Genomic DNA, 23,724 nt, shown 5'->3' on the forward strand with positions numbered 1-23,724 from the left:
TTAAAAGCCTAGATGCATAAAACCACCTATATTAAAAATAAAATTGTAGTAATGTTGTAATGTCAGGAGATTATTTAGAAAATATTTTAGGCTTTTTTCCTTTAAATTTTTACTTTTTTCTTTTCTTCACTTTTTTTGGGTTTCATAGAAATTTATCCTCTTCTCCAGAGACAGATAATCAAATTTTTTGTTTTTTAAGAGTTTAGGATATAATGTCTATATAGATCTATGTCATAGGAATAGAAAAAAATGTATAACAGTATTAACTTCTGTAAGGTCTAATTAGGTATAGAAGTAGATTATCTGTATATAATTTTAAAGGATAAAGACTGGTTATTCAGAGTTATGTTATGAATAAAGCTATAATGAGAGAATGAAAAAAATTCAATTCCAAAAAATGATTATTAACTTTTTTGTACCTATGGAAAAAAATTTAATGAGTTCAAACATACTGTCTGAATATTCTTCAGAATCTTTGACACTTTTTTGTAGTTATTGTATCTATTCTGTCATAGTAGCTATTACAATTTGTACATCTATTCATGGGTTGGCAAACTATGGCCTATAGATGAGTTGCCTGTTTTTGTAAATAAAGTTTTATTTGAACCTAGCCATACTCATTCATTTATGTATTGTCCATGGCTGCTTTCAAGATATAACAGCAAAGCTGAGTAGTTGCAACTGAGACCACATGTTCCACAAGACTAAAGTATTTACTATGATCATTTAAGAAAAATTTGCCAACCTCTGGTCTCTTTGTCACTTCTATTTGGGGGCCCTCTCACATTATTTATAGAATGAGATCTTTCTATGAAAAAGAGTTGCTATATTTCTAAATAGCTGGATACTAGATATTTAAACAATATTTAAAAATATTTGCAACCCCAAATAAATAAATAAATATTTGCCATTGATGATTATTACAGGCACTAAAGTCAAGTCAACAAGAACACAAACTGACTTTTATGCAACAAAACCTATGAAGATGAATTCTAAAATGCAACAGTCTATTGCTACACTACCTCATGGTGAGCAGCAATATTTGTTCAGCCCAAGCAGAGAAATGCCTACTCTTTCAGGTACACTGGAAGGTCATCTAATTCCTATGGCAATTCTTTTAGGTAAGAACCAACAAAATATGTGGGGTGAATTTTAAATTTTTGTCAATAGTAGCTGAACTCACAAAATGGTACTGACATGGTACTCACCTAACTGTTCCTGTGGGTATTGTTATATTTGTGGGGAGGGCCTCAGAATGAATCTTAAGCTGTTTAATAGCAATCTCTGAAATGATGGGCTTCTGCTATAGTTTTACTCACAGGAAACATTCTTATTATTTTGCTGTAGATGGAATGAAATCTTAAGAAGTTTAGACATGTCATGGATATTCATAAAGAATTCAGGAAGTTTGATTAGCTTGTTAATATTGTCATGCTTTAGGGGAAGTACTTTGTAGCACTTTTATGTAATTTTCAACAAGACTATGATAAGAAAAAGTTGTATGATTGTGTATTGTAAGGCAGTAGTTAGTTATTTACTTATTTTAGGTCTCTAAGAGTCATCATGTTAAAAATTGAACAAATCACTTTTGTCCTCACACCAGCTCTTCAAATCTAATTAGCTCCTTTTTTCTTTCAGTGTCTTTGTTGTTCTTTCTTAATTTTGTTAAATAATTTAAATATGAATATTTTTTAACATAAAAGAATTTTAAAATTTCGATATTATGGACAAATGGCATGTCAGCTTGGTAGCTAGCATCTGTTCAAACTTGCCTTCTAGTAATATAATAGATGACACTTTTAAAGTTCTTACTGTGTGCCAGGTACATTTCTAAGAATTTTATATATATTCACTCATTTAATTGACCCTACAAATCACCTGATAATATAAAATTCTATAAATAAAGAAACTAAGGCACAAAGAGATTAAGTAATCTGTCAAAGGCCACACAGCTGGAGTAGAGCTGGGATTCAAACCTAGGCAGGCTGGCTTTAGCATCTGTTGCTTTTAACAAGTACACTGTACTGCACTTTGAAATGTAGAAAACAAGTAGGACTTTTGAAGTGAAACCTAACAAGTTTTGACATGTTTTAAAATGTGGATAATATTAGTACCTCATAGCCTTTACTTTGAGGATTAAATTAGATAGTGTATGTGAAGTGTTTAGTGTTGCTGCTACAAGGATTGACAGTGGTGATGATGGAAGGAAAGGTGATAGTCAGATACTGCTTTCCTCTCATATGAGAATACAGCCACAAAGATCCAGGTAGTGTATTAGATTTTCCCCTGTATTTCTGAAATAGTTGACTCATTTTCGCCTCTTAACTTCTTAGGACAGACCCAAAGTGATAGTGATTCTATGCCACCTGCTGGAGTAATCGTCAACAAGCCGCATTCTGTAACCGTGACTACTTCTGTTCCTCCATCATCTCGAAAAATAGAAACTGGAGTAAAGAAACCTAACATAGCAGTTGTAGAAATGAAGTCAGAAAAAAAAGATCCTCCTCAGCTTACTGTTCAGGTATGCCAGGGTGCAGGAGCAGAAAATTCTAAGGAAAAATATCTTTGGCTTAACATTAGTACCTAAAATCCATTACATTGTTTCATGAAAACTTTGCTTTCATTATGGCTCCCATATTCTTTGAAACTGTGGTACTAATGTGATGTCTCTATCCTCTTCTGTATGATTTAAGCTACTGTTCTAGGCCAGTGACTCCTATCCAGATGACTCACTGTTATTCCAGAAGGAAAAATTGAACAGTATATTATAATTAACTTAAAAAGAGTTAATGTGTGTGACTTATATAATTAGTACTTCAAACTTTACATGGACATATATAAGAAGACTTAAATGAATTCAGGGAGAGCTTATTTTCATATGCAAAGGCTAAATATTTAGGTTTTCAGTTCTTCCCAAGTTAATGTATGATTTTGGTGAAATTCTAATAAAAAAAAATAAATAACCATGAGATTATTTTCTTTTAATCTTGAACTTTAGGATCATTTTGATATCTGAAAGAACAAAGGGTTTAGAAAAGTTAAAGGGTTTTGGTACTGATCCAGTATAACAGAGTGCTTCAGAAATTTAAAAAGAATGTAATTGGTTATTTAAAAAGAATGTAATATGATGAGACTTGGTTATTTAAAAAGAATGTAATATGATGAGACTTCATAAGTCCATGGGAAATAAAATTCTTGTAAATGAAATAATTTATGTTATAATTGTTTAGGAATGTGGAAAAAAGATCAATTTTAGACTCTAAACTACTACTGTATTGCAAATGAGTTCCAAATGGGCAATAGGCCAAAGTATAACTACAAAATATAAAAACATAGAGAAATTAGAAGATAATTGTATAGAATTTTTATCAAAACTGAAGCTAAGTCTAGATATAAGAGAAGAAAACTTACATATGATAGAAAAATAGATTTTAATTTATATAATTGAAAGCTTTCATATGTAAAAAAAATCCTAAGTAAAAAGGAAAACAGTAGTGAGAAAATATGATAGGAAGATGCTAGTAAAGGATTAATTTTTAAATATAAGAACTGCCATGAATTAATAAGAAAACAATCAATCCAGAAATAACCAAAGGACATCAAGAAGACTCTACGAAAGAGGAAATAGTTTATCAGCAAGCAAGTAGAATAATTTAAATTTTGCTAGTAACTAAGATAATGCAAATTAAAATAATAACATACCTCTATTTAAAAACTGTTATTGATGAAACACTCATATTATTTAGCTTTGATGAGGGTTGTGTAAAACTTGAATTAATTATGTTTTTGATGATGTAAATAGAGGTTGTTTAGATTGCATTTTGCCAGTAATTACCAAGAATCTTAAATATTCATGCTCTGTGGCCCAAAAGGCTAATCTAATACCTGGCTATCTAGCATAATGAAATAATTCAAAATTTAGGAAGAAAATTCTGTATATAAGAAGGAGGTTTTTTTTGTGTGTGTGTGATATATTTATGTAATAGTGGAAAAATTGGAACTATCCTAAATGTTTACCAATAGGAACATAATTAAATAATTAAGGCATGTATATTTGTTGACATATTATATAGTCATCTAAAAATATAATTATGAAGTCTATACAGAAGCAAGGTAAGGTGTTTATGACTAAAAACAGTGAAAAGTCGGGTATGAAAACTATTTTAGATTTTAGCTATGCATAAGTGGATAGTGAAAAGACAAGGGAATACTAGAAATGAAGTTATCTTAAGATAGTAGGATTTTATTTTCTCCTTTATTTCTTATATTTTATAAAGTATGTTTTCATAATTCAGGAAATGTATTATCTATTGGCTTCACAATCAAAACTTAAAGGGCATGTTTTGTTATCAATACACACATACAGGGTCTTCAAAAGTTCGCGGAAGTATTAATATTATCTTTTAATTCAATTTTTCCATCAACTTTCTTAAGTACCCTCCTCAAATACACACACACACACACACACACACACACACACACACACACACACACATATACACAGAGAGAGAGAGAGAGAGAGAGGAGAGAGAGAGATTTGAGTTGAAATGATAAACAGAAAGTTGCATGTTCTGTTTCATTTTAGGTATTACCCAATGTAGATATTGACAGCATTTCAAATGGTAGCACTGATGTTGGTCCATCTCTGTTTAGTCCACTGCCTAGTCCCAAAGAAGCAGCTCCTCCTCCTCTGCAAACCTGGATACAGGTATATTTCAGAATTTTATCATATCGTTTTCAGTAATATCTATTATAGATTTTAACTAATGTTATTCCATGCCAAGCCTTCTATTATGATCATAATCTACTATAATAATGAAGGTTTTGAGGAAAGGATTCAGAATGGATTTCAAGTTGTTTATGAACTTAGAAAAGAAAGCTTGTTTCAGATCCTTACATTTATAAATATTCAGAAAGTGATAATCAGTGTAACTTTTTGGTAGCTTAAGTTGAGAGACTGTCATATGTGAAGAATTTCTCTCTCTCTGGTGAAGAATTTTTGGTTACACGGGAATTACAGATTTCCTGAATGTGAATTTTATTTTATTTTATTATACTTTTTAAAATTTTTATTTTACTATTTTATTTTATTATTTTGTTTTGATAGCTGGCCAGTATTGGGATCAGAACCCTTGACTTTTGTTGTTATAACATCACACTCTAATCAACTGAGCTAACCAGCCAGCCTCTGAATGTGAATTTTATAGTGATGATTCGAATTCATATTTTGGGATGTTACTTTGTCATCATACTGTTGATGCAAAAATAATGCATTTCTTCCTAGTATTTATTTGTTTCTGAATAATGGAGTTATGACTCTACTACACAGACAAATAGCACTGTAGCTTATCCCAGGTTTTATCTATTGTAAGGAAATTTGGTTATGAAGGGTACAGTTTTAAAGAGAGAGAGAACACCAACAATCTCTCACGATCACAAATAATAAAATAGAATTGACCCTAAATGGCATTTGTGCCTTATTTAATTTTTTTATCAGTAATTTTTTTTTACTTGAAGATTTTTGAAACATGTATGATAACAAATAATAAACTTTTGGACTGTTCATCATTCTACTCTCAGTAAGAGGCTATTATGGTTTTTAGTGAAAAGATTTTATATAATGAGGCCTAGAGGTTGAATTTGTAAAACGGCTAGTTTGTTTATTTTTCTAAAACTAAACAAATTATTTGATTCTGTATCTGTCTTTTTGTAAGTTTGTATATGTGTGTAATTAGTTATCTATATATATAAACACTTTTAACTCTAAGAGAGAAATCATAATCATATCAACCTGTTGATCAATTGACTGAAGTTGCATTTTTGAGGGAGTCCTTGACAGAGAAACTAATATTTAATTTTTTATAGTTGTTGAATAGTGACCTACTGATTTGGGGACTAGCTTGCATTTCATTTACTAATTAAATCAGTTCTGAATAGGATATTAAAATAAAAAATGGGGCCATGTATTTACAAGTTTATGCTATAGGTAGAATTATGAAAAATTATGTAAAAATTTTAAAAACATTATGCACAACAAAAACCTTCTGAAAATGCTTTCTTAGACTCCAGAATTTATGGAGGTAGATGAAGAAGAGGGGAAGTTTCCAGGAAATAACTTCGATGAAGTAATCGATGTCATACAGGTAAACAAAGCTTAGGAAGCATGAGAAACTATTTTTCTACCAGTATTTCTCCAGGTGGTTGAATATTTTTTGACTATTAATATTGCATTACAGTACTTTGAGAAACTTTTGCTTTTGAGTTAAATACAGTAGTCCCCCCCTTATTTGCAGTTTCAGTTACCTCCAGTCAACCATGATCAGAAAAGATTAAATGGAAATTCTAGAAATAAACAATTCATAAGTTTTAAGTTGCATGCCAATCTGAGTACACTGTCCCACTCAGTCCAGCCTGGGATATGGATCATCCCTTCATCTAGGAGATCCACACTGTAGATGCTACGTGCCCATTACTTACTCAATAGCCTTCTCAGTTATCATGTGACTATCGTGGTATCACAGTGCTTGTGTTCAGGTAACCCTTATTTGATTTGATAATGACCCCAAAGTGCAAGAGTAGTGATGCTGGCTATACTGATATGCCAAACAGAAGTCATAAAGTGCTTCCTCCTTTAAGTGAAAAGGTGAAAGTTCTTGACTTAATAAGGAAAGAAAAAAATTGTATGTTGAAGTTGCTAAGATCTACAGTAAGAATGAATCTTCTATCTCTGAAATTCTTAAGAAGGAAAAAGAAATCTGTGTTAGTTTTGCTGTTGCACCTCAAACTGCAAAAGTTACTACAGTCACAGTGCATGGTATTGCTTAGTGAAGTTGGAAAAGGCCTTAAACTTGTGGGTGGAAGATATAAACAGAATTGTGTTCTGATTGATGGCAATTGATTTTGGTACTATCTGCAGTTTCAGACATCCACTGGGGGTCTTGGAACATATCCCCGACAGATAAAGGGGGAGTACTGTATACTTTTACTTTAAAAAATTGTAAAGTTGTTATTCTATAATGTGTGTTGTCTTCATCAGTATTACCTATCTGCCTTCATGAAACTTAATGACTGGTGTTTCCCACCCAGATCTTGTCTCTCCTGCCTACTACTTTCTTCTTTCTTGCTGTTTCCTTCAGCTTCCCTCCCTCTAATCTGTCCTTTCTTAATTGTATTACATTTATCTCTTTTGATTTCTGGATTAGTGGCAAGGTTAGGGTATATTAAAAAAAAAAGTTGTGAGGAGTCTAAAATTCAAGGGAAGATCCCATATGGAAGGAAGAGTTATAGAAATAGTAGAAATAGTAAAGTGGAAGGAGAGAAAAAATAGGAGGAAGTAAAATATAAAGGGTGGGAGAAAAGATCACAGAACATATAAACTATTTGAATATTCAGTAGACTTTAAAGAAGACATTTGTTTATATTTTTTTGATTTTCAGAGCTAAGACTAGTTTTGTTAATCATAAAATGAAATCCTATTTTAGAATGGATATGCAGAGGTCTGCAGTATATTAATGTTATTTGCTTACAGGTATATCTTCTAATGTGAGTGCCACATGAGTGTTTCGAAGGCAGGAATTATGTTTATCTTTGTATTCCTAATGCCTAGCCAAGATAATTGATAACTGTTTATTCAATGTACAGGTAAAAGAAACAAGTACAGAAATAGCAAAGGATTTGAAGTTCAAAGACAAATGTTCCTAACCTAGCTCTCATTTTTTGATGGAATAATATTATTGTATTATAATATTTAGAGACTGAACCTTTTGAGATAGGTATTGAATTATTTATAGATAAAAGGATATCTGTGGTTTGCTTCAAAATGATGTGTGAAGGGGAAAGTGGATGGGGGGATTAGTCTTGATAACATAAGGTTGACCATGAGTTGATAATTGTTGAAGCTGGAGAACAGATAAATGTGATTCATGTTATTTATATACAACAGCTATAGTATATGGGCACTGTTTTATTTACTTTTAAACACATATACCATTTTTCATAATAAAAAGTTTAAAGTTTCCAGAAATAATTCTTTTGATCATGAGATAATGATGGAAATACTGTGTAAGATGACCTAACTGCATAATTAAATGTGAATTATAGGTTCTGCATGAGCCGTGATATTTGGAAGCATCAGTTTTTTAATGATAATAACATAGTTTATACATTTCTAGAGGGAAATGTTAATGTTTTGTGCAGGAATAATGAAGTTTGTTTTATGCTTGTATAAAATGAATATTAGGTTTTAAAAAGACAAACTAATTGTGTAATTAAGGTTTCTTCAATGTGATATGTATGACTACGATATATGTTATAACTAGTGCAATACCACCTAATTAGAAATGCTGTTGGTTAATTTAGAAGCATTGGTTAATTCACCTAAGCTAATTTCTCTGCCTATAGCTGGCACTCAGTAAATGTTAAACAGATACGTGAATGTAATAGTTCTGTTTTTATTAATACCAGGAAGAGGAAAAAAGGGATGAGATTCCAGAATACTCTGAACCAATTCTGGAGTTTAACAGAAGTGTTAAAGTTGTTTCTACAAAATATAATGGTCCTGCATTTCCACCAGTTGCTTCTACTTTACAGCCCACTGCTGATATTCTGGATAAAGTAATTGAGAGAAAAGAAACATTGGAAAATAGCTTAATTCAGTGGTGAGTTTACAATGGTATTGGTATGAATTAGAATCATAGTAGCAAATATAAATGCAAAGTGTTAAATTTTGGTTGAAAATCTTCTTTTGTTTATTAAACTTTTCCTTTCCTGTAGTCACTGGAAACTATTTGATGTAATGCTGAGGGCTTAACTAATTGTTAGAAGTATTGTTTCTGTCCTTGTATTTTTGTACTTAGGCTGTCTACTATGGCAAAGAGACTATTACTAAGTAACAAAAGCCTTAAAAATGTACAACTTATTTAATCCAGTGATTCACTCCCAGAAATTTATCCTAAGTAAGTAATTATAGTTCTGCTACTAGGCCATATGAGTATAGTATCTAGCACTACAAAGAAGGCACTATTCTAAGTTTGTTACATATTTACAATAAGTTGTAAAAGGTAATTGTTTTCACATATTCCAATAATAATTGTAGTATGTCATTATATATTGTTACAAATATGAAATGAACTCTGTTATCATCCTTATTTTTACTTGTAAGATGCCTTAAGGAAGTTATAAAATAAACGAAACTGAATACTAATATAGTATTAAAATTAGGTTAAGAAGAATATTTAGTGATGTTGAAAAATATTGATAACATACTTGTGTATAAAGGAAGCAGGATAGTAATAATGTAACCCCAGTTTACAAGACCTTACTCAAAAATAAATGTGCATATAACAAAAGATTGAAAAACATATATACCAATTGTTAACTGTTCATCCCTAAATGTAGGATTTTGGGTGAGCCTTATCAATTTTTAAAAAAACCATATATTTTCTGAGTTTTCTATAATGTATATCTATTATTTATATAATAATAATTTTTAAGAACTCTATTAGTAGTAGCTCTAAGGAAATGTACCAGAAGTCTTCTATTCCCCTTCCTTGTTCCCTTCCTCTTCTTCCCCTTCCTGAAAATGACCTTGGAAACGAACTTTTTCTTTCCTTCTTAAGAGGAAAACTGCCCTGTATCACAGCCTATATATTTATTTCCTTGAAGAGAGGGCATCTCAACATCTTTTCTAGCTTTGATCTTATATGGTTTTCTATGTGTGCTCTCATAGTAGGAATCAAACATTTTAGGTACGTGATGTGCCAGATAATTACTGACCCAAATCTTATTCTGAATTTAGGAGTTATGTTAACCTTCTCATTAGACTAATCTGAAAGATTTTAATTTGATTTAGATTCTGTTTCATATGGTTTATCTTGTTAGAAGATACTTTTTTTCCTCCTTTCCAGATTTAACTTTCAGAATGATTGTTTCACATGTAAAAGTTTGTACCCAAGGGTAAAGATTATTTTTAAGTATGTTTAACATTGTACACATTTCACTCAAATTTAGGAGTTCTTAACTTTTATCCTCCCCAGGGTAGAACAAGAAATAATGTCAAGAATTATTTCTGGGCTCCTTCCAATTCGGCAACAGTCTGTACCTGATGTCAGTGTTTCACTCAGTGAGGCAAGTGAACCCTTAACTTCTGACATTGGTAAGTGAAATGTCATCTTTTTTGTTGTTGTTATTAGAAGACAAAACCTTTAGTTCATTGTGGATTTACATATTCCAGAGGCCAAGTAAGTCCTCATCTGACAAAAAATAAGCTTTTACTTCGTATCTCATGTTCCAGTACTTCTCTGTAGTGAATGTCTGTTTTCCCTCACCCCCTCATTTCATATTGCAGCTTTCAGATTATTAAGCCACTCTTCATCCCTCCCACCCCAAATCTCTCTGTCAGTCCCATAGTACTTTGTATATATTTCTGTTATATTAATTATCAGATTATATTATGGTTAGTTTACATACCTGTCTCACTCACTTGACTGTAAATTACTCAGGATGAAGCATGTTTCTCCATTAGCGCCTGGCTCTTGACTGACACCTAGTAAGTCTTTAAGTGTTCATCGAATAGTTAAATGAGCCTTTTTCTTTATGGAGCCCATGCCATTCTTATCCCTTCCACTCTCGTCCCCCTTCTCTTCCTCATTCTTCTTCTTCTATTCCTCCTCTTCCTCCGTCCCCTCCTTCTCCACCTGCTTTTTTTGAGATATAATTTGCTTGCAATAAAATTCACCAATTCTAAGTGTACTGTTTGACAAGTTTTGATCAATACGCTTAGCTATGCATTAGCCATACAATCATGATATGGAAACACATTTCCATCGTCCCCGAAAGTTCCCTTATGCCATTTCCAGTCAATTCCTAACCCCACTCATGCCCATTGGCTCCTAACAACCACCGATCTGTTTTCCATCACTGTATTTTCACCTTTTCTACAATTTCATACATATGTAATCATACGATATGTAGTCTTTTGTTGGCTCGCTTCCTTTATTTATCATAATGCTTTGGGAATCATGCTGTTACGTGTAGTAGTATGAATATTATACTGTATAGATATATCATAATTTGTTAATCCATTTACCAGTTGATGGACATTTACAGTCTTTTAGTTTTTGGCTATTATGAATAAAGCTGCTATGAACATTTGCAAACAAATCTTTGTATAGAAACATCTTTTAGTTTCTCTTGGTCATATAGTAAGTAAACGTTTAACTTTAGAAGAAACTGCTAAATGTTTTCCAAAATGAGTGTACTATTTTGCATTCCGGCCAGCAGTGTATGAGAGTTCCCTCTACTTCATATCCTCACCTACACTTGGTGTTGTCAGTGTTTTTAATTCTAGTCATTCTGTACATATGTGGAGCTATCTCATTGTGGTTTTTATTTACATTTCCCTAATTATGCTAATGAATGAGTAGTATACAGTTGCCCCTTGAAAAACACAGGTTTGAATTGCATGGGTCCACTTATATGCAGATTTTTTCCAATAAATATACATACAGTACTGTAAATGTAATTCCTCTTCCATATAATTTACTTAATAACATTTTCTTTTCTCTAGCTTTCTTTATTGAAAGAATACAGTATATAATATATATAACATACAAAATATGTGTTAATTGACTATATTATTGCTAAGGCTTCTGGTCAACAACAGGCTATTAGTAGTTAAGTTTTGGGGAGTCAAAAGTTATACATGGATTTTCGACTACGTGGGGGTTGAGGGGTGGGCAGTGCCCCTAACCTCTGTATTGTTCAAGGGTCAACTGTAATTAGTGATAATGACTCATGATTTTGCGCAGCTTTTCATGTGCTTATTTGCCTTATTTACTTTAGTGAAGTATCTTTTCAAATCTTTTGCCCATTTTTAAATTGGGGTTTGAGTCTTCATATTACTGAGTCATAAAGTTTTTTTTTAACTGTTCTAGATACAGGTACTTCGTTGGATATATTTTTTGTAAACATATTCTGGTTTGTGTCTTGCCTTTTTGTTTTCTCAACATTATCTTTTGAAGACCAAAAGACCAGAAGTCTAATTTATCAGTTTTTCTTTTACAGTTTGTGGGGTTTTTTTAGAATACTATTTAAGAAATCTTTGCCTAACCCAAGATCATTAAGATTTTCTCCTGTTTTCTTCTAGAAGATGTGTGGTTTTAGATTATACATTTAGGTCTATGGTATATTTTGAGTTAAATTTTATATATAGTTGGAGTAAGGGTTAAAAAAAATTTTTTTTTGCATATAAATATATAGTTGTTCTAACACTATTTGTTAAAAAGATTATCCTTTCTCCATTGAAATACCTTGATGCCTTTGTTGAATATCAACTGGCTGTATACAAGTATGTGTGGATCTGTTTCTGGACTTTCTGTCCTGTCCCACTGATCTGCAAATCTATTTTTACACTAGTACCACACTTCTTGATTATTATAATTTAATAATAAGTCTTGAAATTGGATAGTGTAAGTTCTCAAAATTTATTCTTTTCCCCCCCACATTTCTATGTATCATTACCTCCATTTTTCCCTTCTTTCCAGTAGCAGAATAACCCATTCTTCCTCCTTCATAGACTGTCCTTTCACTGCCCAAATCCTAAGTATCAGCAGTCATATTTACTGCTTTTATTTTCTCTTTCTCTTCCATTTGCCCACTTTCTCTTTAGTCCTCATGGGTTGGCTTTCTGCCCTCCCCATCATGAGACTCCTTTCTCAGAGCATTTGGTTGTCAAAGATGCTGCCCTTTGTCAAATCCTTATTCTGCTAGATGGCTCTAGCATGGGCACTATTGACCAGCTCTAATTCTTAAAATGTTCGACTGGTTTTGGCTTCTTAGATTTCATTCCGTTGTTTTTCCTTTTATCTTTTTTAACTTCTTGAAGACCTTCATTTCCTCATTTTTATTTTCTGCTACTTGATTAAAACTATTTCCCAAGTTTCTATGCCCTAACCTCTTTTCTGTTTTTCCCATTTCCTCTTTCCATTAGTTATATTGTGTCAGTTGATGACCCCTAAGGCATGCATCTAGGCTGCACTTTGAGTAAGTTCTGCCTGTTAGTGAATATTCTACTTGATGCTCCACTGGAGTCCCAAACTTAGCATGTGCAAAATATATCTAGTTTTTCTGCCCGTCCTGGTGCTCTTCCTTTGTTTTCTATTTCTGTTAATGATATCACAATTTTCACAGCACCCAATCTCCAAAGCCTTGGAGGTTTTGTTTGTTCTATTTTCTTTTCTTTGCTCTCCTTCAGTCCCTACTCAGCTACAGCCTACAACTAGCTCCATATAGTTTATTGTTTTATTTGGTTAATTCTTCCTATTTAGTATAGCTCTTATGCTTCCTTCCACTGCTACCACCCAGGTTTTTTTTCATCTCATTTTTTGAAGGGAGGAAAAAATGACCAACAAAGTTACAGGAAAATTGATGTTTTCCCAGATAAGAATCTTAAAATTTCCAAATTGGATATTTAGGCCCTATTCTGTTCTCTGTCAAAACATGTGTGTTTGCTTCTGTTTTCCCAATGTCTGGATAGGACTTTTGGACTTCATAGGAGAAAAGTTCTGATTTTTGGTCATGCCAAAGCAATGAATTATGGAAACTAAAAAGGAGATGTATTGACATATATTGTCAAACGTAAATTTGGGATTTCGATAATCTCTGTCACGGTCACTCCAGAGTAATTTGCTATTACTTACCCCTCAACAAGTGACCCCAAGACACTGGTACCCACTTTTTAGGGAATTCTGGATATTTCTGCCATGGTTGCCTACCTGTAGAGTGTCTGATAACAAGCACATGAACTGCTGTAGAGTTTTGAGGAAGAATACCCTGTAATATTAATAACTGATGTACGTGAAACTAGGAGGAAGGAAAATTTGCCTTCATACTTATTGCATCCTTGTGTTTTGGTCAAGATATATCACAGGGTTTCCTGTTGCCCTACTTTTGGAAATGTGGATTGTTTTCAGATGATGACATTTAATATGGATGCAAGTCCTTTTTAATCACTAAATTCTGTAGTGATAGGGAAGAGGACATATAACTAAATTTTCATCTGTGTGTTTTCCTCCCCCTTTTGGTTTGCCTAGAGAGAATGTTTATTATATAAGTTCTCATCTTAGTCTCTTTTATAATAAGTAGATATGTTTGAGTTTTTATTCCTCCTCCCACCCCCATATACATATATATTGGAATCTCTAAAATTTTAAGAATTAAAGTTTGGATTGCAAGCATGTTTCTTGCTCACTTATTCTGAAGTTCTTTTTTTTTTTAGTGGAAGGAACAAGCGGTGGTACCCTCCAGCTTTTTGTTGATGCTGGGGTTCCTGTGAATTCAGACTTGATTAGCCATTTTGTGAATGAAGCTCTTGCTGAGACCATTGCTGTCATGCTGGGTGACAGAGAAGCAAAGAAGTCAGATCCTGTTGCTACCATTGTTTCTGCAGATGTTTCAACAAATGAAACACACTTGCCGGTAGGAGTGACTCTCCTTTCATGACTTAGAGTTCTGGGGAATTTCTGATACATTTATTAAAGGACAGTGACATAGATAAATTTTAAACTGCATGTCATAAGATCATGGTTTGTGATAGAATTTTATTTCTCGTTGCTATGATAAAAGTAACATTTCTCCCAGCATTTTATTTTAAAAACTTTAAAATTTATAGAAAAGTTAAAAATATGATTCAATGAAAAGCTGTATACACATTTTCAAAATCCGTCTTTATATGTGCCATATGTTATATATCCTTTAAAAACTATTTGAAAGTTACAGACATCATAGTACTTTACCTCAGAAGCATCAGCAGTATCTCCTAACAACAAGATACTTTCTTACGTAATCAAAATACCATATCATACCTTCCAAATTTAACATTTATATGTTAGTAATATAGAATATAACACAGTACTTTATTGAGCAAGACTGCAAAGGCAGAGACTACTAAAGCAAAAGTACATAAATGGGACTATCAAACTGAAAAGCTTCTGCACAGCAAAGTGAAGAAGCAACCTACAAAATGGGAGAAAGTGTTTGCAAGGGAAAGTGTTTCCATCAGACAAGTGACTGATAGCCAGAATATGTAAAGAACTCAAACACCACAACAGAAAAAAACCAAATAATCCAATTTAAAAAATGAGCAAAGGACCTGAACAGATACTTCTCAAAACAAGATATATAAATGGCCAACAAGCACATAGAAAAATGCTCAACATCACTAAACATCAGGGAAATGTAAATTAAAATCACAATGAGATATCATGTTACCCTAGTTAGAACGGCTGTTATCAACAAGACAGAAAGTAACAAATGCTGGTGAGGATGCAGAGAAAGGAGACCTCTTATACATTGATCTTCCAAATATAATTCAAAATTAGTTTTTAAGTTTCATAAAGAAATCTTGTTCAGATTTTTATTGGAATTAATCCCATTTTGATTGGTTTAATTTGGGAAGGATTGACGTCTTTATGATACTGTGTCTTAATCATCATATATGATTTTGTGGAACATTGAACGAAATTATATATGATAAGAGCTTAATTTAGTGCGTAGAACTTGGAAAATACTCAGTAACTAATAGTTTATCATCATAATTATCCATTATCCATACTAGAAGAATACCTTTAAATCCTCTCATGATGATCAGCCAGTAACATTGTATTTGAAAACAATGCTTCTATGCTAAAGGTTTATGCAGTCAAGAAGAAAAAAATGTAGTATATTTATTTCATTTTAAAATGAAGGTTAAGAATATGCTAATTATTAAGCAATGCTTTAGAATTTCTAATATGCCTCATGGTTTTAAATTGCATATTAATTTGCAACTCATAACACAGAATATATAGATTTTTTAGAGTGAGAAGAAAAAGACAAATAATATGTTTTTAAAATGGGCAAAGTGTGACCAGACAGTTCACACACAGGAAACAAATACAAATCACCCATACACATGTAAAAAGATGGTCAGCCTCACTGATAATAAGAAAAATATTTACTGAAATTCTATTTTTACTGTTTAGATTGGCAAAACTCTAAAAGTTTAATAATGCTATGGTTTAGTAAACATTGAAGAAATGGGCATTCTCATACCTTCTGGTGGTAGTGTAAAATAGTACAGTAGAGAGAAATTTGGCAATATCTATTCAAATTAAAAACATAATTAGCTCTTTAACTGAGCAGTCCCACTTTTGGGAATTTATTCCATAAATAAATGTACATACATAAAAATGACTTAAGTCAAGATTTATTTAACTCCAAGGAAGGGAACTAGGAAGAAAGGACATGGATAGAAGGAGAGACTTAATGTTCACTATCATCCTTTTGTACCTTTTGAATTTTGAACCATTTGAATGGTTACCTATTCAACAAATTAATATTGAAACGTTCACTTTTTCCTTCCACAGTACTTTCCATCTCCCTATTTATTGTGTTCATCTTTTCCTACCCCTCACCTCACTTTTTCTTATCCTTTCCTTGCTTTTTATATGCTCTGTTCTTTTGTGCTAAACGGCTGAATTTTTTTTTTGATGTCTTGTCAATCAATCATACTGCTTCTTTTCTATTGTGTAGCCTATCCCATCAAGTTTGTAACTGGATTTGATCTTTAGCTGCATCTGTTTAATCTTCCTCTATACATTAAAAGAGGGTGCTTTAGATTTCTTTGGGACCTATTCAGAGGCAGAATGATTTCAATTGCCTGAGGCTTTCTGCAGGCCAATCTTAGATTAACAGTTCAGGAGTTCAAGAGCCAGCGAACTTAAGGTTCTTTTTTTCCCACCTGTTCATTTAAATTATATGCCAGGTATGAATGAGCTCATATTATTGCTTCAAATTACTTTTATTTGGGTGATTATAAGCACCATTTATCTTGTTTTATTAATTTATTTTAGGCAAGAGTGTGTACCCCCATGGCTACCCCACAGCCTACTCCTCCTTGCTCACCTTCATCACCTCCTGAGGAATGTGTGTTGGTAAAAACTCCAGATTCTTCTCCCTGTGATTCATATCACGATGTGGCTTTTCCTGTGAAAGAAATAGTTGCTGAAAAAGGTAGAAACTTATTTCTGTAACTTAGTTCTAATTTTAACAACTATTAAATAAAATTCCATGATTTTTTATAAGATGCTTTATAAATTAATATAAATATATTTGTAAAAAAAAAGATATATATATATACACACACACACACACATTTGTCTGCTTACTAGGTTTTAGTTAATCAATTTTTCCTGCAAGGAAACTAAGGAATTGGTTGCCACGTCTTAAAGTGTGTAATCTCATAGATGCTTAAACTACTTTATGTATACGGTGGTATTAAAAGTGAAATCCTTTCAAGGTTATTTTCTTATACTTTACTAAATTAATTTAGGAATTTTTCTGTTAATGGCCACCACCACCATCATCATCATTATTATTAATTATTATTGCCATTATTTTTATGCCAAAATGTTAAAGGATGTCTGAAGCAACATAGCTTGCCTTCCTATGATGTTGTTTACTGACTTTTATCTTCTTTCTTAAAAAAATTTTTAGGAAATGATATGCCTCCCATCATGCTTGTTAATACTCCAACAGTCACCCCTGTTGCTACCCCTCCTCCGGCAGCAGCTTTTACCCCAACTTTGTCAGAGATTTCCATTGATAAATTGAAGATATCCAGCCCAGAGCTTCCCAAGCCATGGGGTGATGGAGACCTGCCGCTGGAAGAAGAGAATCCTAGCTCTCTTCAAGAAGAATGTCTTCATCCAAGAGCTATGTAAATGAGAACATATTCACTTTTAATAACTGTAAATTCCAACTTATGTGTCCCATTGAAAACATAAAAATGATAAACAAAGCTTAATAAAGCACAAACTTCTTTATAACTTAGAGGTTTCATATATTTAAGTTTTTAAAAATTTTTATCAGATTTATTTATACCTTCACCTCTTTCCTAAAAGGTTTGAAACAGATTAAAATAAAGTGATATATCATATTGTTAGTAAAATAGAAAATGATTTCTCCCCAGTGTGAATCATCATTTATTATCATCAGTTAACTTTTATATTACTATATATCCCTGTGTAGATTTATTTTAATGGCTGGAAGAGCTTTCAAGATGGTCTACGATTAAAGCAGGAAAACAATTTCAGAAAAATAAATCTTTTTAGTTAATTACAGTAGGGTAGATTGTACAACAAGTTTGCTCAAGGAGACATAGTACCTTGGAATCTGTTTTTTATATCAAAATGAATATAGTCCTTCAGTGACCTAATAAGTTCAAAATGTCTTTATCTTCTTAGTGTAATGTCTGTGGCTAAGGATGAAGAACCTGAAAGTGTGGTTTTCCCAGCTCAGCCTGCACCTCCAGAGCTGGTTCCTGTTATGCCATTTCCTGCCAGCACTAAGACCCCTTCCCCCTTACATATGCCAAGTTCTAACTCATCAACACTGGAGAGCACCTTGAGCAGTACTGTCACTGAAGCTGAAACTTTAGATAAACCCATATCTGAAGGAGAGATTTTATTTAGCTGTGGTCAAAAATGGGTTCCCAAAAGTAAGTTAACTTGTATTAATTGATTTCACTGGTTAGGTTATGATAATTCCCTAAGTAATACTTTTCTGTTTAAGGTGTTTTTACTTAATTTTCAAGATTTAACACGGTATATAGAAAGAATAGGGTCTCTGTGAAATTAGTTAACATTTCTGGGCCTTAATTTCAGAAAGTAAAATCTCTCTCATAATCCCACCCTCCAAAAATAATGTCAATCATAATAGTTTGGGGTATACCTTTCCGGTCCTTTTGATACCTAAATACATATATACGTGTATGTATGTTTATCTTAAAAATAGTACCATAGTATGCATATTGTTTTGAAACCTGAATTTTTTACTTAAGTGGTCATCTCTCAATATCAATATGTATAGGTCTACCTCTATTTTTTTAATGGCTGTGTAGTCTATTTAAACAATGCTTTAGTGGAGGGCATTTAGATTGTTTTCAGTGTTTCCAGACTACACAAAACTTTCTAATGACCATCTTTGCACATATATATGTATCTTTGTGCATTTTTCTGATAAATTCCTTAGAATACACGCCTAGGAATGGAATTGCTGAGTCAGATTATGTACCTTTAAAATATCGATACATTGCTAACATGCTCTCTAGAAAGGTTAATCAGCTTTTAACTGTAATCAGCTTTAAATTACATCCACAGTATAGGGTAGTGTCCGCTACTCAATTTCATAGCTACAGTTGATATTTATGGTTTTTAATTTCTGACAAGCTGGTAGGTGAAACAAAATCTCATCTTTGTAATAAATTGTGCTTTTTAAAAACTGGTGAGATTATGTAGTTTATGAACTTTGTCAGCATTTCTATTGCAGTATAGGTTTAAATGTAATGTTCTGTGGCTTTATGGTCAGATTATTTATTAAGGTTATTTTTCTTCCTTTTTCTAAATTTCTACATTTTAATTTCTAGTTTTAGGAGATGGAGGACTGTATCTGACAAACCTAAATGATAGCTCATCCAGCACTCTGCATGATGCCTTTGAAATGGTAAGGAATGATTGACTCCAATGTTGAATTCTAGCAGGAAGATTATCTTGATGAATTTGTTGCCATCGATCTAGTTTTTTCTCAATTATTTGAGTTATAGATACAAAATTTACTAAAATATCCATGAAGGAACTTAAGGTTTCTTGCACATTTCATTTTGTATCTTATCATATTTGTGAGAATGAAAAGAAAATTGCCATTAACCTCTGTGGCTCCAGTAGTTGGAAAATATACAGTTAATGTTATTAGGTAATGAAATCTAGCTCAGTGCAAATTGTCACCTGGATATATTGTCCTTATAATATTTAAAGTAGGCTCTTGCTATTTAAACCAATTCTCTTATTTGTTATTTTTCCCTAACTATGATAATAATTCTTTGTGCTAATAAATATTTAAATTTAATGGTTTAAAAAGAAAAGCTGAAATAGGATCCAGGGATACTAACCCTTCGTAGTTTATTATCTAGCTCTATAGAAAAAATAATTGGCAATTAAAATATCATTTTATATATATTATATATATATAACATAAATGTTATACAGAAATTATCTAGGAATTTTCTTTTGAAAAAACTGTTAAGGAATAGAAATCTTTACTTTTTATATATTTTCAAACAACCTAAGCAAGGAAAGGTAATTGTATTCAACTATCATCTACATTTACCCATATCCTTTGCTAAGCATTGCTGTTATTGTTGCTTTTTTAAAAAAAAATGTTATTTTACCCAGGAGTATGAAAGTACTTTGTTAATGAGTTTTTTGGTAAGATTTTTAATGGAACAACTAACTTTTTAATAGTGATTATTTATTGCAAGTTACTTCTTGGGTCTATTGTGAAGAGAGTGTAATCCCTTTTTCAAAATAATATGGGGAAAAGGCATAAATGAGATATCTTTATTTTCAGAGAAGCTTGTACCAACATTTGTTCAATTTAATATGCCATTATAGCACTTTTATGCATTCTTAGAACTTTATTAGATGCCAAAGCATGTTTAAGTTTCTTTAAATAGCTAAATTGAACCAGAACTAAATTATAACTTCTTTTTCTACATTTGAAACAAAATTCTAATTTTGATATTTTTATTATGCCTAAATCAGATATGCTGCAAATTCATAATAATACCCAAATGCAAAAGTATAATCTGGAAAACTCCAGAATAACTTGTAGTTGTAATGTACCGGTAGGCATTTTTTCATATACAGCTGGAGGATATGAATTTATAATCCAGCGTTAAGAAACTCTCTTAAAAATAAAATAATTTAAAGTTGTTTTAATGAATTTAATTTAAAATGGAAAATACTTTTAATGGATTTAAAATTTACAAGGGAGTCCAGTTCGTCTGACTCTGAGGCCCACACTCTTCCTCGTTTTGGGGACAGGTCTATTTTGAGGCAGGGTGCTCTCATGAGGTCTTTCAGTACCAGCTCCCTAGCCAAGTAAGCCAATGTTGGCACAAAAGCAAAAGGACTTTGTGGGTCTACAGGTGCCCTCCATATTTCAGCATTTTTTCATTTTGCCTGTGGTTTGGGTTGCAGCATTACCACAGTGCTTTGCCCCCATTGCCACAGTGCGTTGTTGCTTTGTGCATGGCATAAATATGAAGTAGGAAACCACATAAGCCAAAAACTTGAGGAAACTATATTAAATGTTTATGAATCACTATAACTCAATTGCGTGGGACAGAGGGTCCAATTTTCATGTTTTTATAATAAATCTCCGTTTAAACTTACTGAATTACTATAGACTGTTGTTTATATTTGAGGCAAATATAAAGGATTTTTATTACAGTCAGATGGAAATGGAGAATTAAATGAAAATAAAGAGTTCATCTTTTTTTCAAAAAATGCTATTATCGTTTGATGACTGCTAAGTTTTTATTAATCAAAAATTGAGAAAAATACAATTATTTGATAAAAAATTTTTTTTCATTAATTGTATTTATATTTCTTTTAGGAAGATGATCCTCCCAGTGAAGGACAAGTGATTAGGATGCCCCATAAAAAAATTCATATAGATGCAATTCTTTCTCTTCTTGCTAAACAAAACCAGGGATCATTAGTTTCACAGCAAGCAATCTATCATTCAGAGGTACTTTTTAATCTTAATGATTTTTTTTTGGTTAGGTATAAATACAGAAAAATTAAAATATTCCTACTTTTAATTAAAGCATGCTAGTATTTCACTCATTCAGTGGTCAGTGTTGTAGCAACTTTAAGCTGGAATCATAGAACTGTAATGATTTATAACTGAAAGGAATTTAGACCATATGTTACAACCCTCTTGTTCTACACTTGAAAAAACTGAAGCTGTTTATTTACTGAATATCTGCTATATGCCAAACACAACCTTGGTAAAGGTAGAAAGATGAATGAGATATAACTTCTACCTTCCATCAGCTTACAGTCATGCAGGAAGACAAGGGCTTAAACAAGTACTCAAGAGTGTGATAACTGACCAAATAGCTCTATTTACAAGTGCTATATGATACATCAGCACAGAGGAGGGAAGATCGCTTGAAGATGGATGATACTTCGTACAGAATATTATATTGATCTAGGTCTTCAAAAACTGAATAGAACTTGCATGCAGCAATGAAAGGGAAGGACATTTCATAAGCAGAAATAGCATATGTTAAGGGATGAGAGCCAAGGAATATTAGGGCATATTCAGAAAGTGTTAAAATCTCAGTGGGAATAGAGCTTTAGATATAGAGTCAGATAAGTCTGTAGACGTAGAGTGAACCTCATGATCACACAGAATCTTTTATTTAGATCATGGTAAAGCTTGGGAATTGTAGAGCCCATGAAGGTTTTTGGGCAAGGGGGTCACATGCTAAGATATTTAGGAAGAAGTATGAAGCCATGGATAAGTGAGGAAAAGATGGGAGATCTGTCAGAACCACCATTTGGAGCAGTCCAGGAGAGAGAATGAGAGCATGAACAAAGACAGTTACAGCAGAAATAGAGAGGAGAGAGATTTAAATTTAAGGGCATAGGATTGACAGTAATTGGTCATTGGTTGAAGGAGGTAAGGAAGAAGAGTTTTTGAAGGATAGTCTTGAGATTTCTACCTTGGGAGCTTGGGTGGGTGGTTATGTAGTTGTTGGCTTAGAAATGCAGAGAAAAGAGTGCCAAGTTTTGTGAGGAAGATAATGAATTCGTTTCAACATGTTAAACTTAATATGCTTAAAGAAATTCCAGGCAGAAATGTACAGGTCGTTGCTGAAGTTGGTTAATGATCAAGCTGGGACTCAGATTCTTGATCTCTATTTAGTGCTTTTTCTATTGGATCTGGTTGTGTTTGATCGAATGTGAAACTACATTTAGATGAGCTAAAAACTATATAGGATGCAAAGAGATGGCTGGTTTTATTTTCTATTAATTGTTATTCTTTAAATTTTAAATGATTAGAAAAGGTAGGAGAAGAAGATATGAAATTTAGTAATGGAAAAAATGAAAACTTAAGGCTTTAAGTACTCTCATAGCAGCAGAAACTAAGATACTTGGTGTAGAAACCAGGAAGCGGAGACAGAGAAGTGGGGGTGGGGAGGGATGCACGGAGAGAGAGACAGAAGTGACAAATAGCAGAAGTGTCAGCATAATTTAAAAGTTCTACTGACTAATCCCTGTTTTCTGCCTTTTTGGAAATCAGTTCATTTATTCATTTGATTCTGTCAGACCTTTTCATCTTTTTAATGCTGGCAAATTTATCTCCATTATTTCCAATTTTTTTCCTCCTCTCATTTTTTCCCCCATATCTCCCTAGAACTCTTACATCTGGATATTGGCACTTCTACTTCTGTTAGTTTTATCACTTAGATTTTCTGTTTCTTTATTCTTTCTTACTCTTCTCTGGGAACACTCCCCAATCTGATCTGCCAACCACTAATTTGTTCTTTTGCCTACTATTTATCCCATTTATTATATTTTTCATATCTGGTATTCTCATTTGGTTCTTTTTTTTAAATGATTTTTTGCTTTTCATTTTAATATCTTTCCTTATCTTTGTGTGTGATTAATATCAGTCACTTTGTTGTTTGGTTTTTTTTTTTTTTTTTAATACTTATTAATCCTTGGGTATCTGTTCTTTTTACCTATGAGCTCATGTTCCATGGGGGAGGAGGGTCAGCTATTCTTTCTGAGAATTTGTATGGGTAGGGATAAAACCAGACCATAAACTGCTGCA

At 32.5% G+C, this 23,724-nt stretch overlaps 1 protein-coding gene across 4 annotated transcripts in view; it reads left to right on the forward strand.

Annotated features, from left to right (window-relative positions):
• The window catches only part of KIAA0586 (KIAA0586 ortholog), a 120,709-nt gene that overhangs the window by 36,298 nt on the left and 60,687 nt on the right, over nt 1-23,724 (forward strand). For 3 of the 4 annotated variants that reach the window (XM_063088475.1, XM_063088476.1, XM_063088478.1), the window contains 12 exons: nt 927-1,121; nt 2,334-2,521; nt 4,586-4,708; nt 6,063-6,143; nt 8,464-8,657; nt 10,035-10,153; nt 14,276-14,475; nt 16,890-17,049; nt 17,533-17,755; nt 18,282-18,535; nt 19,463-19,539; nt 21,493-21,627. In XM_063088475.1, the coding sequence (XP_062944545.1) occupies nt 927-1,121; nt 2,334-2,521; nt 4,586-4,708; nt 6,063-6,143; nt 8,464-8,657; nt 10,035-10,153; nt 14,276-14,475; nt 16,890-17,049; nt 17,533-17,755; nt 18,282-18,535; nt 19,463-19,539; nt 21,493-21,627 (1,949 nt within the window). The remainder of the gene's footprint in view (nt 1-926; nt 1,122-2,333; nt 2,522-4,585; nt 4,709-6,062; nt 6,144-8,463; nt 8,658-10,034; nt 10,154-14,275; nt 14,476-16,889; nt 17,050-17,532; nt 17,756-18,281; nt 18,536-19,462; nt 19,540-21,492; nt 21,628-23,724) is intronic. The other variant, XM_063088477.1, reaches the window with a different exon arrangement.

Source organism: Cynocephalus volans, chromosome 3, assembly GCF_027409185.1.
Source record: "Cynocephalus volans isolate mCynVol1 chromosome 3, mCynVol1.pri, whole genome shotgun sequence".
In the NCBI taxonomy this organism is placed as follows: Eukaryota; Metazoa; Chordata; class Mammalia; order Dermoptera; family Cynocephalidae; genus Cynocephalus; species Cynocephalus volans.